Raw genomic sequence first — 21011 nt, 5'->3', positions numbered from 1 at the left:
TCCATTGATCCGGATGAGGTTTCCTTTCTCTGTGTTTTTTTTTTTTTTCCCTTCTACTTTTTATTTAAGTTTCAGACGAAAGAAACTCACCCCTCTTAAAATTTGACAAAAAGATAGAAACTTCCTTAAAATTTTAAAAATATCGCAAACCTCACCTACGATTTCAAAAATGCAATAAACCTCCTATGAGGTTTACAAAAAAAACACAAATCTCCCTTAAAAACTTATTTTTTTGCAAAATATAAGGGAACGTTTTATCTTTTTAACAAACCTTAAGTAAGGTTCGACAGATTTCTGAAATTTTTAAAATTTCACTGAATGTCAGTGTTTTTTTATCAAATCTCATGAGAAGTTACTATCTTTTACCTTTAATTTTTTTAAAGTATGACATATTCACTCTTTTCATTATGCAAGAACCAACATCATGATTATCGGGTAGGACTAGATGAAAATAGTATATATATTGTTGCAGCCAAAAATTGAACGACTTTCACGATCCCTAATCACAACCATCTGAAAAGAGATAAATAAGTAAAGCTTGGAGGACCCGGGATGTACTTTGGGGGATCTCTCTTATGCCTAAATCAGGGATTGGCTTGAGAGGTTTTTTATGCAACAATAAAATAGAGTTTAGAATGAGATGTTTTAATCTCTTTTTTAAATCCTCATTTATAGTGATAGAATTTGATTCAAGGGTGATATGTCATTTATTGGCGAATTATGGCGCGAGCGTGAATCGCTCCGGTTGTTACAATGTTGGCGTAAATTGCTCTGGTCATCATGGCGCTGACATCAATTGCTATGACCGAGCAGTTGACTTGGGTGGTAATTGTCCTTATCAATGCTAGGCTCTAGTCTCCTATGAACTTATAATAAGTGATATATTTGAGGTATATCAGTTCCCCCCCCCCCCTCAATTTCAAATTTTTGAAATTTATTTCCAAAGTTCGAAAGTTGCCCTGCCTTTTTTTTTTTTTTTTGCAAGTTGTCTCCCTATATTTGGCTTCCCGAGCCAAAGGGCTTATCGAGCCGATGTTGGTGGGTAGTCGGCTTATCCAAGCTGGTCTTGTTGTAATTTCGGCTCAACCAAGCTAATCGATTGCTTGTTACGCGGCTTGCCGAGCCAATGTTAGTGCGTAGTCGGCTTATCCAAGCCAAGATTGAAGCAATGTCGACTTTTACCGAGCCGGTTATTGCCGAGTATGTTGCTTCTGAGTTGAGACCGTTGCAATGTCGACTTATCCGAACTGGTTATTGATGAATATGCTGCTTCCAAGCTGAGACCATGGCAACGTCGGCTTATTCGAGCTGACTTTTCTGTGTATGTGGCTTCCCAAGTTGATTAGAGCAGAGTTGGCTTTTCTAAGCCGATTGTTCCTGGGTATTTTGTGTCGAACCGTTTTTCAAGGGTTATTTCATGCTGAGCAACTCTTCAAGGGCATTTTGTGCTAAGCAGCTATTTGCGATGCTTTTTGTGCTGAGCGGCTCATTACAAGGCTTTTTGTGCCGAGCAGCTTTCGAACCAATTTTACCTCACCTTCATGAATTTTTGCTCGTCATTTGGGCTGGTTTTTCTTTGCCTAATGAATTGTGCTCATCTTTTGAGTTATGCTCATTTTTGTGCCAAGCAGCTCTTTGAGAGCATTTTTTACCGAGCAGCGTTTTGCAAGGCTTTTATGCCGAGTAGCTATTTGAAAGGCTTTTTAGGCTATTTCTAACTTAATGAGTTGTGTTCATCTTTTATGTCATTTTTGGCCTAACAAGCTGTGCTCATATTTTGGGTCGTTTTTAGGCCTCACGAGCGTTACTCGTCAATTGGGTCAGCTCTTCTTTGCCTAATAAGTTATGCTCATCTTTTGGACAATGTTTGGGCCTCACAAGCATTTCTCATCAGTTGGGCCGGTTCTTCTTTGCCTAATGAGTTGTGCTCATCTTTTGGGCAGTGTTTGGGCCTTACGAGCATTGCTCGTCAGTTGGGCCGGTTCTTCTTTGCCTAATGAGTTATGATCATCTTTTGGGCAGTCTTCGGGCCTCACGAGCATTGCTCGTCAGTTGGGCCGGTTGTTCTTTACTTAATGAGTTGTGCTCATCTTTTAAGCAGTTTTTAGGCCTCACGAGCATCGCTCGTCAGTTGGGCCGGTTCTTCATTGTCTAATGAGTTGTGCTCATTTTTTAGACAGTCTTCAAGCCTCACGAGCGTTGCTCGTCAGTTGGGTCGGTTCTTCTTTGCCTAATGAGTTGTGCTCATTTTTTGGGCAGTCTTTGGGCCTCACTAGCTTTGCTCGTTAGTTAGGTTAGTTTTTATTTGCCTAATGAGTTATGCTCATCTTTTGGGCAGTCTTTAGGCCTCACGAGTGTTGCTCGTTAATTAGGTCAATTCTTCTTTACCTAATGAGTTGTGCTCATATTTTGGGTAGTCTTCGAGCCACATGAGCGTTGCTCGTCAGTTGGGTTGTTTCTTCTTTGCCTAATGAGTTTTACTCATTTTTTGGGCAATCTTCAGGCCTCACAAGTGTTGCTCATCAATTGGACTGGTTCTTCTTTACTTAATGATCTATGCTCATCTTTTGGGCAATTTTCGGGTCTCACGAGCGTTGCTCGTTAGTTGGGTCAGTTCTTCTTTGTCTAATAAGTTGTACTCATCTTTTGGGCAATTTTTGAGCCTCACGAGTGTTGCTCGTCAGCTGGATTTGTTCTTCTTTGGTAATTTATCTACTAGAGAACCTTACTATGATTTTCAAATGATAGGCCAAGTTGCTCTCATTATTTCATTATTTAATCAAAATAAATTATGACACCAAACAGCCAGTTATGGGTTCCATAGTGTCGTTTTCATTATAATATTTATTTCATCATGAATTTAATTGTATGCAAGTCTAGGGTAAAAAATTAAGTTCTTGCTTAAAGAATCTAGCTTGAAGTCCATACCTTGAGAGTCAGGCAAGGATGACTAGCGCAACACTGCAGCACTTCAATACAACCTTGCACGCTAGCTGAATGGGCTATGCAAAGGCTTTGTTTGAGCGGAAACTACTATGACGCAGAATTGAGGCCTCCCTTATCCGTTGTTTCATAATATCAATTAATTTAGGAGTCAGTAATTTTCTGCGGCTCTCAACATTCAGTTTAGACTTGCAGTCCTTATGTGGGTCAAGAGGCACCATGCCATGAAGCAACTTCACTTCCATATGTTGTTTCATACAAAAACGACAATATATGTGCAAGCAACTATCAACTGCAAACATCTGACCAACATTGGTATCTTCTAAATAAATTACGCAAGTCTCACTCAAATTCCTAGTACTACTAGATTCTGCAAGCTTGGTGATTTGAGAAACAATTGCATTTCTTGCTAGTTTGAATGCATGCTTAATATCATTTCGTGTCATAAGAGATGAGCTGCAGTAATTAAATTTTATTCGAAGAAGAGAGACTTGATGGACTAAAGTTGAAATCTTACGCTGCTTTAGTGACATGTTTTAGATCAAGAGCAAGCACCGCATTGAGCCCTTCAATCAATGCCTTTAGCTTCATGCATTACCAGCTCAGCCCATTCCCCACCAGCGGCTTCTCAAGCTCAATTATTGGATTACCTTTTTGGATCCCAAACGGCCACGCTAATCCTGTGAGCACACCTTGGAATTCTTGCCCCTCTCTTCACTAACTGAGTGCTTGAAGTATAACCCGAAAGGCTCAGAATTCACCAAACAACACTCGTTGAATGGCCTCTTGTAGTCATCCCCGCAATCTTTCCACTCGTCCTCTAGAATCCGCTTGATTTCGCTCGCAACCTTTTTGTAGAGACCTGGACAAATTAAATAATAATAATAATAATAATTTAGAAAAGAGGTTTTTGGCTAGAAGGGGAGAAAACTGGCGACGGTTTTCTGGAGGGAATAGAAAATCGGCAACGGTTTTGGAAAGGAAGCCAATTAATAGAAAAATGGGTGACGATTTTCTTGAGAGGTAGAAAAATCAGCAACGGTTTTGGGGTTTTACCGTGGGTCAATAACGAGTAAACGGTAATCTTGGCCGGTTAAATAGAAAACCGGTGACGATTTTCTAAGAGATAGAGAAAACTGGCCATGATTTTCTCGGCAATACTGAAAGTTATAAAAGGAAACCGATAGTTCAATTGTAAACATAAAAAAAATAACCACACACTCTCTCTCACTAAAAACCCTATACCCTTCCTCCATTTTTCTTTAATTTTCACTCTGATAAAGGTCAAATTGACGATCAGGAACCACCACGGGATTCCTGGGAAGATTCTCTGCATCTTAGGTGGAGCAAATTTCTAGTTTAGGGATTCCGGGGCACATCCCAAAATCAGGGTAAGTAGGGTATTTTAAGTTTTATTATAAATACAGAGTATATAAGACATAGGAAATGATAAAATAGCATTTTATTGAGATTTGGGTTAATAAACTCGGGTTTTTTTGAATTAGGATTCGGGTGAGCGCCATAGGTGTTGTTTCAGGGTTTTCACGGGTGTAATTTAAGAAAATAGGTAAGGGGAATTAATTATAGTAGGTTTTTATTAATTTTAAACTGGCTAATTTGAGTATACTATGTATATATATATATATATATATATATATTTTGGTATGATTTATCTAAACAGTTAGGCAATTGGAAAAAATATTGACTTTTGCTATATATATGGACAAAGAAATTGTGTGGTAGGAATACAACTTTCATAATTTTAATTGATCGTTGTGAGTACCGAATGATGGAATACACTGTTGGATTGTGAACATTGGTTAGCTGTGAGTACAGTTTATTGGTGAATAATGATTGTTTGTGAATACTGGTTGCTTGAGATTGCTGCGTGACAAATAATGCGATGTGCGTATATGAGTCATTTTGTGTGGTTATTCGTGTGTATCACAATATAACATTGAAAAGCCTGAGGAATTCATTATATTGCCTAGATGTAATCACGATATACGTTGGCAGGCCTAAGGAGTTCGTATATTGTCATTATATATTGGGGTAGAGCATTGGCAAGCTCGGGGAGGTTGTTCTACTAATATACTACGGGTAGGTCATGGGGATTGGTACTGATGGTTGGTAGTTCCTGTGTGGGCCATGATATATTTATGTGAAGATGTTAGTCCTATGTGGATCAGTTATGTGTGGACCAGTCCTGTGTGGACTGTGTAATCTGTGTGATGTTAGTCTTGTGCGAACCGTGTATTCTGTGAAGATGTTGGCCCTGTGTGGACCGTGTAATCTATGTAATGTTAGTCATGTGTGGACCAGTCCTGTGTGGACCGTGTATCCTGTGAGAGTGTGAGACATGTGTAGACCGTGTGTTTTGTATGAATAAGAGTCTTGTGTGAACAGTGTTCTCCTATGTGGATAGTTTGTATAAAATGTGATAGTAAAAAAAATAAGCGATATGTTAATTTAATTATATGTATATTTATGGCAAGGTAAAGCTTTCTGCCAAGAGCTTGCTGAGAAAGGCGAGTCCCTTGATAATTCTCAGTTTGGTACCAGAGCAGAGGGAAGCTACTTGTATGGGCGGGTAATCTTTCCATTTCTTGGAGACTTTGCTTATATACATAACCCGAGGGCTTACTGAGTAAGGTGAATGCCCTGATATTAGTATTAGAGTAGAGGGAAGCTACTTGTATGGGCGGGTAATCTTCCCTATTCTCGGGTATTATTATTATTGGTAAAAATATTTATGAATGTGTATGATATCAGATGATAGTTTTATTGTTAATGATGCGTTTTCTCAGCTACTGTGGATAGTGAAACATAAATGGATATATATTCTGTATTTATTTAAACTTTCTACCACCCATTGTTATGATTTATTCTTCCTTACTGAAATGTGTCTCACCCTAGTGGATGATTTTATTTTTAGGTCCATCAGGAGATCGAGCTTAGGGCTCCGGCAAGGTAGCGTTTTGGTAATTTTGGGGAGTTTGTAAAAACAGCTTATGTATAGTTTATATTTTTAAATACTGGTATGTAATATAAACAAATGGTGCTACTTGTTTATGGGATATATATATAGACTCTGGTATTTAAATTGAGGTTATATATTTTAATTCCGCTGCATGATTGTGGTGTATGATATCAGAAACAGACAAATGAAACACGTAACCCTCAAGCCCCACTTGGCGGGTTCGGGGCGTAACACTTCTAGTCATGGATCAAACGCTCGAGATTGGTCTTCCCTTTCTTTGTCTCGATCTCGCTTTGCTTACGATTACGACGCTCTTGCTCGAATTGGTTGAGTTCTTAGGACTGATGGGCGGCGAAGACAGAGTCTTAACTATCGATATTTGAGGCAGTGGAGGCGGTGAGGACTTGAGTGCTGTTGTCGACTCCATTCATTCGATAAGGAACACCTTAAAAGGAAGGTTGGCATTCTCGCAGTTGAGAGAGTGTCATACTAAAGATTTGAAGGTTGCGTGTTCGGTCCACGCTCACCTTAATTTCCTTAATTAAATTCCGCTGTGATGCCAGCCAAAACGACAACAAATACAGCAAATTTCCCCTTTTAATTCTCAATTCCTCCAACGGAATCATCCCCTTGTACCAGATCTATCAAGGTTGAGGTTGCTGTTGGTGACGAAGAAGATTTTCCACCCACTCATACCACAAATCGAGTGATCCATCGATTTCAAAATTGAAGATTCTGAGTTCGATGGTGTTGGAAGCTCTCCATGTCATACTATGAGGCCAGTTCGAATTGAACGAGCAACAACTTTTAATCTGATGTTTCATAGTTCGACGGGGGTGGATGATTTTATGATGAGTTCCAGTTCCAATTTATGATGAAGATGAAGATGTGTGAGTTGTCCTCAGTTGTTCAATCCGAGAGGTATTTACAATTTTTTATTTCATTGGGATTAAATTTGTGCGTATGAGTTTATTCGAATCTAGTTGGGATTGGAATTTGGTTCAGGTGGATTTGTCTTAAATGGTTTGGATGTGTGTACACCAAGTGTTCGACCATTTGCGGCAAAGGATTTTGTAGATGTTCAGTTCCTTTTTCTCGGTATTGGTTGATGCACCATTTTATGGTTTCTCAGATTTTGGTCGGAATTCCTCTGATTTCGATTGGTGTTTCTATTGATTCCATCACAGTTCAGAGAGTTGGCAATGGTCTAACGTTCATGTAATGTCGTTTTCCGTAATAGTGTTTTGGAGCGTAATAATGTCTGTTTGGTAGTGTTCATTCGTGTCAACAGTTCTTCCAACCATTTTGATTTCAAATTTGTCTTGAAGCTTCCCATTGTGTGAGCTGCTTAGCTGGAGTGTATGGGTCATTGTACCTCCTATCAACAACTTTTTTATTTATTTATTAAAGTTGTCAACCATGATGGGTCTTGAGAACCAAAATCAGATTGGATTTGTGCAGATGTGCACCTTTTTGGATTTGTGCAATTACTGGGTTGGATGCAACCTTGATTGGGTGTGGTTGTTTTCTTTCTTGGTACTTAAACTTGACCCTTGTTCGATCAATTAAATGACTTATAAAACATCCTATTAATTATTATTAGCCATCAAGGTGGACCTTTTCAAGCACTCAAACTGTGGCATCCATTTGGTTTTTTTTTTTTGGAACTATTATTGTATAATGGAGAAAAACCATACCTTAAGATTTAGGCACATTAGCTACATAAATCTTGAACTTTGAAACATCAATTGTGGTCGGATTCACATTAGACCCAAAAATTTCCAATACTGCAAGCTGGGTCTTCGATTATTCATCTGTCAATTTTCTTACTTGGCTTCTTCAACGTGAGCAAGGGGCCATCGGCATGCTTGAACGTGACAAACCCATACCCTTTATTTTTCCCATCTGAGGCTGCGAATGGGGAGCTTGTGCTGGGTAGGGTCCCAATCGGCGATAGATCGGACAGCGTCAAGTATGTCTAGGTGTCAGACGATGGCGTTTAGGATGATCTCGATCGAGCCAATGCATCAATTTTGAATTATTTCATGTAGTCATGATCAAGGATTCAAAGAAAAAACCTCTCAAGAAGTTCCCACAAACGACGCCAACTGTTGCAGTAAAAAATTGAACGACCTTTACGATCCCTGATCACGACCACCTGAAAAGAGATAAATAAGCAAGACTTGGAGGACCTAGGGTGTACTCTAGGGGATCTCTCCAATGCCTAAGTTAGGGATTGACTTGAGAGGTTTTTTATGTAATAGTAAAGTAGAGTTAGAATGAGATATCTTAACCTCTTTTAGAGTTTGACCCAAGGGTGATATGTCATTTATTGGTGAATTATGGCGCGAGTGTGAATCGCTCTGATTGTTACAGCGCTGGCGTAGATTGCTCTGGTCATCATGGTGCTGGAGTCAATTGCTCTAGCCGAGCAGTTGACTTGGGTGGTAACTGCCCTCGTCAATACTGGGTTCTAGTCTCCTCTGAATTTATGATAAGTGATATATTTAGGGTATATTTTATATATATATATTCTCAAATGAAGTTGTTTAGAAACTTCTTTGAAAAATCCCAACCTCTTCAATATTTTTTTTGGCTAGATTTTGAACCTTAACTTCTTTGATAAAAACCAAATGTGAATTGCTGAAACAAAGTAAGTTCAATGGTTATTTAAAAATTATTATTGAGTTCCATGTATATACTTGTGTAACATAGAACATCTTACTTGTCAAATAAGTGACTAGTTTATTAAATTTTTATTACAAAATCCAAGTAAGAAAACATGAAGAAATGTTATTTCAAATCTTAGTCTTTTCATAATTTCTCATTTTAGTTAAGTTTTACTTAACCATTAATTTTGGAAATTTTTTTGCTAAATTCATTATTATTTTTTTAAGAATATTGATGTTTTGTTATCTTATCAAGACTTAATCATAAGGTAATGCTTTTTAATAGGATAAATGAGCACAAATTCATTAAATTTTTAGTAATGTGAGGATTGGTAAGGAAGAGACAAAATCAAGGAAGAAGTGAAGGAATATTATTTTAACCCTTAGTTTTTTGACAGTTTTTCATTTTAGTTAAGTTTCACTTAGCCATTAATTTTGTAGATTTTTTGCTCAAATTTACTATTAATTTTCTAAGAATGTTGATATGTCGTTACCTTACCGAGACTTAATCATAAGGTAAAACATTTCAGTTGACTAAATGAGTGCAAATTTATTAAATTCTTAGCAATGTTAAGATTGAGTGTGGAAAAGATGGAATGAATAAAAAAAATTAAAAATTAACCAAATATATCCTCCCCTAATTTGGGAGGATCTGAAGGATTCATCTTGATTAAAATTCCAAATTATCAAAAATACATGCACAAATACATATTAAACTACTCTTAAAAGTCAAAAAATTTTACATAATATTTCTCATTTATAAAATATTAGTTTTTTCAAAAGACACCTAATTAATGTATAATAGTGAAGTTTGATAGTCTTTTTACAATTCTTAAATAAATATAAAACTCTCCTCAAATTCTCCAGCTTCTTTCTCATATGTTTCTTTATTCTTTCCATGAACTTTAATTTTCCTTCCAAAATATTTCCCTTTCCACTTCTCAAGCCTACTCATATGGCTATATTCGCTTTTGTCATGCATCTCTGAATCTCTCTCCCACCATTTCATCATCAAATTTTTTTATCCTAATGAATAATAATTTTAAATGAAAATTAATCATATTCTAATTTATTTATTTTTATACAACTTTTAGAGTGTTCAAAGGCTCAATAAAAAAAAAAAAATGCTCAATGCATTTTATCTAATCGATATGAAATAGGTATATTATGGAATAGGGTATCTAAGTTATTCTGGCGTATCAAAATCTAACCATAGCTAATTACATTTTTACGTGAAATTTTTTTTTGGATTATTCGCATCATTGATCACTTGAATTGAAACACATAAAGGATTTTCAAGACATGGTATTGAACACCACAAATTTGTTTATTTTCTTATTAAAATCGATGTTGAGTTTTCTATTAGCTAGAGATATTTCACTAATTGTAAGTAAATAAAAAAAAATTGTCTAATAGTATGGCCAAACTTCATGAAAGTTCATCCAATTTTTTTTGTCAAAAAAGTTATCTTTACAATTATCAAATAACTCATGAAAGTTCCCGCCACGTGGGGCCCGGAGTGCTGCGTAGGAAAACCTGCATAAATCCCTATAATAGTCTCTAATACCATAAATACACAATCCGATGTTTGTAACCTCCCGAACCCGCCACGTGGGGCCCATAGTGCCACGTAGGAAAACCTACATAAATCCTTGTAATAGTTTCTGATACCATAAATACACAACTTGCCCCCAAACTGGGATCCCGGGTGTGCCTGTCCATAACTGAAAACATAAACATGCAATGGAAGAAAAACCTCCTCAAAACATATGACTAGAGTTCTAATTGTCCCAAACACACATACAAAACTCCCTGTCATTATATTACAACCCAAAATAACAAAACACGACAACTGGTGTCTCACCAGCTCTAACTGTAGTAAACGGGAAAAATAAAATTAAAAAATAATAATAAAATAATAAAATAATAAAATAAAATAAATTAATTAAATTAACAAGTAAAATGAATAGTATGGTAAGGAATATATATATATATATATATATATATATATATATATATACATAATAGTGTGCAAGCCTCTTTAAGAAGCTTGCTTAGATTATTTTGGAAGTGCTCTCTCTCTCTCTCTCTCTCCTACAACTCTCTCTCTTCGATTCCGGGCCAATTTTACGTCGGATCGACAAATCGAAGTCACCACGACGCTCCTGACGAAGTTCTCTACAAATCTGTTAGAGTGGATCGTTGGAGAAAGCAATTTGGAAATCATCCCTAAGTTGAGGTAAAACTTTTTAAGTCAAATTTGAAATTGTGACAGTTGAGAAAAGTGTTATACGCGTTGAAATATTAAAGTTTAATATTGAGAGTTTTCGTTTTCAAGGGTATTGATTGGGAACGTTAGGAATCATCCCTAAGTTGAGGTAAGGTTTTTTAAACCAAATTTAACTTTGTGGTAGTTATAGAAAATGTTGTACGTACGAAAATACTGAACTTTAATTCTGCGAGTTTTCATTTTCAGAATATTGAGTTGAGAACCATGTGGGTACGGGGAAGGTTTTCTTAGGGGCTTTTCAGGAATTAGGTAAGGGGATAAACAAAGCTAATTTTGTTTTGAGAAAATGCATGTATATATATGTAACATCTGGTTTCAGGAAAAATAAATATATTTATATATATGATTTATATTTGAAAAATACTGTTTAAATGATGATATGTTGAATATGTGGAAAATTTGTTCAGTGTGGTATGAGTATAAAATGTATGAAAAATTGTTTTCTGGGAATGTGATTATGGCACGAGTTTTTATGATGGGAAAACCGGCGTATGGGCTGAAATATTTTTATATGTATATGTGATTTGCCGGCTTATGGACCGTGCTATGTGGATGAGATTTGCCAGCATACGGGCTGTGCTATATGATTTGTCGGCGTACGGGCCGAGCTATGTTATTTTCCAGCGTACAGGCGCTGCTATGTGATTTGCCAGTGTATGGGTTATGCTATGTGATTTGCCGGCATACGGACCAAGCTATGATAAAATGTGTAATTCCGGTGTACGGACCGATGATTTTCATGAAATATGTATATTTGAAAAATGATATGATTGATTTGATAATTATTGATATGAGATATCCATGTATCACGATTTTAGTATATGTATATGATATCAGAATCTGGTTGGCTTGGTCTAAGCTAGCACTTGCACGGTACTGTTGCTATGTGTCCATGGTCCTCGTGATCATAATATCTGTGTTAACGCTGCTGTTCGGAGTGGTGTGAGATTGGATGGTTGATGTGGTTATTTTCAAGAAGTGTGCTGTTATCACCCCTGGTGTATGGACCAGTTTGGGTAGACCCATGGGACCTACAGACTACTGTTTGACTTGGTAGTGGTGGGGCAACCATTGTCAGGTCCCGCTTTCGGGCCACACAACCCAGTCATGTGGGGGTAATACATGACAACAGCCAACTAACCTACCAGGATTGTTTTTATGTTATTATTATTATGATATGAGATGAGAAATGTTTATGAAAATGCAGTATGTTCTGCCATGTTTTGATATGCATATGTTTTCCTAGATTTGATAAACAATATTGAATATGATATGTATGGTATATGTAGAACACGAGATACTCATGTTGTTACACACTAGTATTAGTTTATTTCCCTTACTGAGAGTTGTCTCACCCCTAAATCTTATTAACTTTTTAGGAGCCCTAGATAGGAGAGCAGGAAAAACCCCGCTAATATAGTACAGTCTATCTGCCCTTTTTGAAGGGTAGGTTTTGTAGGGACAGTTAGATTTTGTGGGAAATGTCCCTAAGTTTAATTTTTGGGATGTATATATGAAAATACAGTGATTGTAGTAACTCTGATATATTGTGGTATATGGTATTGAGATGTACATGTTTGTATATTTTCTGCTGCTAGGGCTTCTGCTTTATGCTTTGATATATCCTTAGTGCCCACGGGCCCAGGTGGATTGTGACCTGCTGACTTGGAATATGGGATATGTGATATTGATATTATATAAAAAAAAATATGTGAAAAAATGAGCAGGTCGTGACACTAACAACCACTACTGGCAGAATAATCCCAGCCTCGTAGTACGCTAGACTCGGTTCCTTGTAGGACCTAAAATATGAGATGGGTATTGGGGTAAGACACTTCTCAGTAAGGTGGATCAGATTATCATCAGTGTGTGGCTAACACGAGTTTTTGTGTGAAAATAATATTTCCATTTATTAAGTGAACAGAAAATGACATTTGAAAACTATATTTACCTGTATAATTAAAAATACATATACCTTTCCTTCATAACATAATTCGGCTCAATATAGCCCATTTATCATAAACTCACAAATATATGCATAGAAGAACCAACCTCTTGGGTTATTGGACTAACGACATGCTTCCCCCCATGAAGGGTTATGCCGCCCGAAGGCTGGACTTAGCATCTGGTCCTAATCTTCTTGAAAAACTTTAGAGCGTAGAGTCTACTTAGTTGACGTAAGTTTTGTATGAGTTCTATGTTTTTAGCCAAGATGTGTTTTTTTTTTTTTGGAATGTAATACAGTTTATGTTTTACGTACGAGTGAATATATGTAAGGAACAGTTAGATACTTTGGTACGTCTATTAGAATCCATATAAATGTTTATGTTTTTCCGCAATATATGGAAGTACAGATTAGTATGATATACCCGTATGTCCCTATTTAGGGCAGATATTTGATGTATGTTATCTATGTAATGACCCCAAATAAGATATAACATAATAAATAAAATGGTCAACCCGAACCCGTGGGTAACGGGGACACCCGTCAATCACAGCGGAAATCTAAACAACAGTAAAAATAAAATCTCAAACATCCATCCATAAAGCATAATACCAGAGTTATCTACATTCCCAAAATACTGTATTTATTTACATTCTTTCAAAAAGTTAAAATAACACTAGGATCATACAACAAAAATCTCCTGATCCTAGTTCAACGCTTACCCTTCTAGTAGGGAAGCTAAACCCACTCAACGGTGGCTTTGACCCGCCGATCCCTCTGAATTTCCTAAAAATCATTTAATGTTCAAGGGTGAGACACTTCTTAGTAAGGAAAAATAAACTAAATACAGCTGTATGGCAACATGAATATTTAAGGCACTTATACATATACAGTACATTTCATAACTCTATAAATATTCATCATATCATACTAGATAATCATATACTTTCATATTTGTTAATAAATCATAACATACATAAAACATCTGCTATAACTGTAATACCGAAAATATACCTAGGATGAATAGCTAGCTGGTGTCATGTATTAGCCTTCATGACGAGTTGTGCATCCCGAAGGCGGGACCCGACAATGGCTTGCTGACCACTACCGAGTCAAATATGTATGTAAGTACGATGAGTCCGTCAGACCCTGGTCCGAACTGCTAGGTGGACGTCTACACTCTACTAAAAGCCACATTGACTATCCATCTCCTATCCTCTTGTGGGATGGTTAGCACTAATCTGAACGTAGATATCTAATCTACATATAGCTACGGTACCGAGTTCCTAAAACTGAACTAAACTAACATCCGGATTGTGATAACATATAATACATGATATAATAGCGGCCTCATGTCGATCATTTTCATAAATACGGCCTCACGTCGAAATCATTTCAGGTATATACATTCTGAAAATAAATCAATTATCATATATATTCGTCAGAATCATCATAACATAACACATCTTTTCATAATACCTGAAAACATGCTTTGCTCGAAAAATATTTCATATCATATTACATTTCATGTAAAATAATATTCATGCCACACATGTGCTGTATAAAATCATACTTCTAATTCTAAAATTATAATTTTCTAACATCTCACACATATATACACGTTTCAACGTAATAGCAGTATTTTTTCCCAAACATGCATTTAATCCATAATATTCAAATATCGTAAATATTTTTAGGAAAACAATTTACTTATATGTAATATTAATTTGCGTAAAAAGTAACTGCTTTAGTTTATTCCCTTACCCGACTACTGAGAAAGTCCCTAAAAACTCTGGTCTCACACCCGTAGGATTTCCTAATCAATACTCTAAAATTGAAAACTCTCAGTATTAAACTTCAGTATTTATACGTGTACATCATTTCCTATAACTACCGTAAGGTCAAATTTGGCTTAAAAAGCCTTACCTCAACTTAGGGATGATTTCCAACTTGCTTTCACCAACGATCCGCTCCAGCAGATTTGGAGTGAACTTCCCCAGGAGCGTCGTGGTGACTTCGGATTGTCGATTCGGCATAAATCTGGCCCAAAATTGATGAGAGAGAGAGAGAGAGAGAGGGCCAAAGGGGAGAGAGAGAGGGGGAAAAGTTTGCTTAACAATGAAGTTAAAATCCATATTTTTCTATTTATAGAACTGGATTCGTCGATGAATCCTTCAATAATTTCGTTGACGAAATTCCGTCATCGTCAACGAAATTCAGTCGGCTCAAAACGCCTCTCGGTATTTCTTTATCGACGAAATTCAGTCTTCGTCGACGAATTCTCTTAAGCCCTCATCGACGAAGTTGACTTCGTCCTTCTATTACTGGTTTCATTTTCCTTCCTCTTTATTATCTAAATTCCATTTTATTCGGGTTGTCACAATTTGATTGTATAGGTTATGTATGTATAGTAGCACTCTGGGGCCGTATAAAGGGTTGGGGTGTTACACAGTCATTCGAAAAGGTATATATGAACTTCAACAAGTTTTAATTTAGAGAATCTTTTCAATAGGGCAACGTGATTGCTCTTCACGTTGTATTTTATGTTTAACTCGATCATCCAGATTCTTGTTTTGGTCTCAAGCACACTAACTAGGTCAGCAATAGTTTTTATATGTCCACTACTACGAAGATAGCCTCCTAACCTACTGGCCCTCCTAAATTGTAATCATCTTAATTCACGAGCAACCCACCCATGCATAGATATTGGAACTAAGCTATTTCTTTGGTGCATCCGATTCCTTTTTACTATGATGAGCAGCTTCAGAAGATCTCTCAAACTCTACTGCATACTAGTCCAATCATTGTTGAACTTCACCACATGCAGCTCCCTTGGTCTGTACACGTTCATTCGAAAAGGTATAAACTTCAAGTGGTTTAAATTTAGAGAATCTTTTCAATCAATAATATTCATTATCAATGACAGCTCTAATCCATCTTTTTCGTCCACTATGTTAAGAACAATTCCAATCCATGGCCAGACATATATATCATTCTGCTCTGGAGTTTTAGATATGGGTGCTGGTTCAATAGGGCAATGTGTTTGGTCCGACTCATCAGCTAGGTCAGTTTCTCGGCCTGTCAATTAACATGCAAATGCATTAATTTTTAGTGATCAACGGTTATGTGATGTCAGTCAGACTAGCTACGTTAGTGGCCACAACATTATTTCTATTATATTTTTATTCCTGGACAATATCAGCAACTTTTTTTTATCTGTCCACTACTACGAAGCTAGTCTCTGACTGGCCAACCCTTCAAAATTGTAATCATCTTCACGAGCAACCCACTCATAGAACCAAGCTTAAGCCTGCTATATCTTTTTTGGCCATCAAATTCCTTTTTACTGTGATGAATAACTTCAAAATATTTCTCAAACTCTATTACATTTAAAAAATTAGTCCAATCATTACAGAACTTCACCACAGATACAAGACTAATACAATACTATAAGTGATGGTTTAAAAAAATCATCGCTAATGATAAACTATTAGTGACGGTTCAGAAAAATCGTCACTAATAATAGGCTATTGATAATGGTTCTCATAAACCGTCACTAATATTGTTGACATTTTTTTGGTTAGCAAATACATTATTAGTGACGATTCTATAAACCCTTACTAATACAAGACTATTAGTGACATTTTTCATAAGCCGTCACTAATAATAGACTATTAGTGACGGTTCTCATAAACCATCACTAATAATAGACTATTAGTGACGATTCTCATAAACCGTCACTAATATTGTTGATTTTTTTCCTAATAAAAAAATGTATTATTAATGACGGTTCTATAAACCGTTACTAATTCAAGACTATTAGTGTCGCTTTAGAAGAACCGTTACTATTAATGCATTATTAGTGACGGTTTCTAGGACCCATCACTAATATTGTTGACTTTTTCCCAGTCAACGTGCATTATTAGTAACGGTTTTGAGAACCGTTACTAATACAAGACTATTAGTGACGATTAATTAGTCGTCACTAATAAGTGCCTTTTAGTGACGTCATAAATCATCACTAATACCCCAAGAAACGGCGCTAATATTTTTTCAAGATAATTTTAATGCGAAAAGTAATTTCCCGCGATAGTTTAAGCAGGAAAACTGGTTTTTAGTGACGAAAGTATTAGTGACGGTTTGAAATTTGTCACTGAAAATGTCGTATTAGTGACAGTTTTAACAACTGTCACTAATACACACTTTTAGTGACGAAATTCAAACCGTCACTAATACTTTCGTCACTAAAAATTAATTTTTTTTGTACTGATATATGTATACTTGGTGTGAAATATTAGGTAGTTTTATTAGTGCTACTTTATTTATAAAACTTCAATCCTTTAAGTCAAGGATGCTTTGATGTCATGTTAAAAAGTTATGTAATTAACTTAAAATTAGATTTAAAATCTAATTGAAATTAGTTTTATTTTCGAACAACTGGAAAGTGTAAATGAAGGTCTCACGAGCACGGCTATGCATGCAAACATGAGGAAAAGGAAAATAATTGAAAGCCAGCTAGGGGGTTTAATTGCCCACCATGTAATTTACAATTTTCATATGCAATATAATTTCTATTGCTCAATATCATTACATATATTTTGTATTCATGCAAAGAACATGCTAAAAAAAACATATATATATATATATATATATTAGGCTACAAAAAAAATTGAATATTATTGGATATAAAAGAAAATTAACAAAGGATTTAGACAAGTGAAGTTTGTATAATGCTTAAATTGAACCATCTAACACAAGAAATTTTATAGGAAACTTACCTTTCTGTGGTATTTATGGATCAATTTTTTAAATATAGAGCACATGATAAATGAATTATACAGCTTATACATCTAATATTAAATTGTTAATAAATGTGAAGATTGTCGTGATATGATTCACATATTAAAAACAGACATTTGAACACATACAAGGACTAATGTATAATTTCTTCAAGAAAAGACAAACTCAAATCACTTATCACCTAAACACGAAAAGAGCCCACATTATACATTTTATCATTAATTTCCAATCAAATTTGCTCTGAAAATTATGCTGTAATTAATCAGGTTTCAATTTGATTGACACAAAGTAGAACGCTTACATATATAGGCCAAGAAAATTAAAAATGTTGTTATACCAAACCCCTTCCCTCTTCAATATATGTAGTTATATATATATATAGGCGGGGGCGCGCATGACAGTGCCACTTCAACAAATCTTAGCCATTCCCTCCACACCTCCACACTTGTGGTCGTCGTAAGTTCACCACGTCTTAAATATCTCCCAAGCATGCACTAGTATATATGAGTAAAACATGCATGGGCCAACCCACAACCAAATCGAGCCTCTTTAGGTTTGCAGCTCAGCTTATTACCATTTCACCGTCAACCACGCAACCTACACCATTCCTGCAATTACCGTTCGACGTCAAATTGGCCAATGTGGGCGCCCAGTCCCTCCCGTGCACGTTAACCTTCAGCCCGTTCTTCATGAAGAGCGTCAGCGACATCTTCTGCTCCACCCGGTGCCCCGGCACCACGGCCAGACGGTGCCGCAGCAGCACCGCCGCCGCTATCGACTTCATCTGCAGATACGCCAAGTCCTTCCCCAAACAAATTCTCGGGCCGGCGTTGAATGCCACGAACCTGTACGAGTCCTTCCCGTCGAGCAGTTTTCCGTTCGGCGACAGCCACCTCTCTGGCCGGAACTCCAGGCAGTCCTCCCCCCATATCCCTTTCATCCTCCCTATCGCGTATATCGAGTACGTCACCCTCGACCCCGCCGGCACTGTAGTCCCGTCAGGCAAAATGTCGTCGGCGACCACGTATTTCGAGTCCTGGGGCACCGACGGGTACAGCCGGAGCGTCTCCGAAAGCGCAGCTTTCAGGTAGATCAGGCGGTCCACCTCCTCGAACCCAAGCGGATCCTGGAGCCACTTGGAGCAGTCCTTGCCACGTGTCTCCATTAGAACGGCGCACAGCTCGGCGATGATCTTGTTCTCCACTCTTGGATTTAAGCTAACCAGCCAGAAGAACCAGCACAGGGCAACCGATGACGTGTCCCGGCCAGCGAGGATGAAGTTGAGAGCCACGTGTTGGAGGAAGGCGTTGGAATAGGACTCGTTTTTCTTCATGAACCGCGAAACGAGGTCGTCGTGGAGGGTCCCACTTTCCTGCTGACTCAACAGCTCAAGCTTGCGTGTGTTGATGATGTGGGAGAGGTACTCGTCCATGTGTTTCAGGCTCTGGGTCATGGTGCTTTCCAAACCGAGGCGGAGCCATTTCTTTAGCTTCCACGCTACTTCGGGCAGTATGAACCGCTTCAGGGTAGCTTCCGTCGCCCGGTCGAAAGCAGAAGCAAAACCGTTCTCGGGGAGGCCCGGGGAGAGCGTCTGCGGGTCCTTCCCAAAAGCCAAACCGCAGATGTTGTCGAAGGTGAGTCGGAGCAGGAGGTCTTGGAGATCGACCGGTTCGGCATTGAGCTGAGCCGTTCTCAAAATGGGACAGAACCGGAGCTGGATCGCCCGGTTCACCCAGCGAGCCATGGCCTGGCGAAGGGTCCGGGTGGTGAATTCCAGTGCGGCGGTCTTGCGCTGGAACAGCCATGTGTCGCCGTCGGAGTTGAAGATGCCGTCGCCGAGGAGGTCGTGGAAGGCGGATTGCCAGGTGGGGCCCTTGGGATAATTGTCGAACCGAGACTTGAGGATGTGCTCGAGGTTTTTGGGCTCGCACGTGACCGTCACGAGGCCGTGCTTTCGGGCCAGGAAGGGGACGGCGCATGTGCAGGTCTTGTAGGTGCCGCCGCAGGCGCGGAGGTTGTCGGCGATCCAGTCGTGGAGGCGGGAGGAGTTTTGGATGAGGCCGGGGAGGCTGCCCAGTAAGGGCCAGACACGTGGACCACGGAGCGACCGCGAGATGGATCTGAACCACAAGAAGTAAGCGGCGATGGAGGCGAAGATCATTAACGCCGTTAGTGTATCCATGTTAACGGCGGACCCCACCCCAACGTAAGAACACAAATCAGAGTTGCAGGGGATAACTAATTTTCCGTCGGAAAAGCAAAAGCAGGCGCCAATTTGCAACTACACGCAGCTGTTACAATTCTGGAAATATAGGATGACAGTTGATTGGATTACTATATATATATATATATATATATATATATATATATATATATATATGCGGATGGATGGAATATATAATGCCGAGAAAGTGAGCGAAAATGGAAGGGGAAATATATTTTCAGAGAGAGAGAGAGGTGTGCGTGTGTGTGTGTGTATAGTTGTGTGGGTGGTGGAGGAAAAAATTGGGTGAAGGAAAGCGATTTTTATAGAAGAAGTAGAAGAAGAAGAAGGAAGAAGAAGATGATGATGATGATGAGCGGAGAGAAGCATTTAATTGAGGCGGGGGGCGGCAGGGCCGTGTTGAAATTTTGAACGTAGATTATGAGAGAGAGAGAGAGAGATATGCATGCATGTGTTACGTTTGTGGGAGGGCGCGATAAATTGGGCAGGCACAAATTAGCTGAAAAAGGCAGCATTAAATGCCGTCACAGGCAGGCAGTGTGATCATTGGAAATATTATCATAGGAATGGGAATTACACTGAAAATTAATTAAGCGGCTGAGAGATATTAAACCTATTAAGGATTTGTTGAAACAATAGCATATTAAGTTCAAATAATGAAAATGTCCCAACAATCTTTTAAATTTAAATAATAAAAATATTTCAACAATGTTTTGTATTTAAATATTCTATTATAATCTAATATATTTACTCACAATCTCTTATAACAAATTCCTCTGTTTACATTTTATATATAGTAATGTAAACTCTTACAATATGTAAGGAGATAATATACTAATATTTGTGTATTTAAACATGGTATCAGAGCCAGCAAGACTTACGTCTCTCTTTTGCTCCAATGGATAGCCCTGTATCCTCACCACCATCTTCTACTGAAACCCACCTATAGCCATCTCCAAATTCTACCTTTGTTCCTATAGCTAGCCTCACCAATATTCATCATCTGCTCACCATCAAATTAACCCACGAAAATTTCCTCCTCCGGCATGCTCAGGTCACTCCCTATCTACGAGGCCAACATGTCTATGACTTTGTTGATGACACCAATCCTCCTCCCCCTTCCACCACACCCAATCCAACATCTACCTCAACTTCGGTTG

At 37.9% G+C, this 21011-nt stretch overlaps 1 protein-coding gene and 1 long non-coding RNA gene across 2 annotated transcripts; one reads left to right on the top strand and one right to left on the bottom strand.

The window, feature by feature from the left end:
- The first annotated feature begins 6046 nt into the window (after positions 1-6046).
- Positions 6047-7396, top strand: LOC131164809 (uncharacterized). Its single transcript, XR_009139351.1, has 2 exons — positions 6047-6844; positions 6929-7396. It is a non-coding gene; the product is annotated as an uncharacterized LOC131164809 (long non-coding RNA).
- Positions 7397-17845: 10449 nt separating this feature from the next.
- On the bottom strand, positions 17846-20434 carry LOC131164808 (cytochrome P450 86A2). Its single transcript, XM_058122281.1, has one exon. It carries the CDS (start codon positions 19807-19809, stop codon positions 18190-18192), a length of 1620 nt encoding a protein of 539 aa, XP_057978264.1. The 5' UTR covers positions 19810-20434; the 3' UTR covers positions 17846-18189.
- Positions 20435-21011: the final 577 nt, after the last annotated feature.

The sequence above is a fragment of the Malania oleifera genome, chromosome 9 (assembly GCF_029873635.1).
Source record: "Malania oleifera isolate guangnan ecotype guangnan chromosome 9, ASM2987363v1, whole genome shotgun sequence".
Taxonomy (NCBI): Eukaryota; Viridiplantae; Streptophyta; class Magnoliopsida; order Santalales; family Ximeniaceae; genus Malania; species Malania oleifera.
Note: the sequence above shows the minus strand (reverse complement) of the source record. Positions and strands in the feature narration are given on the sequence as shown.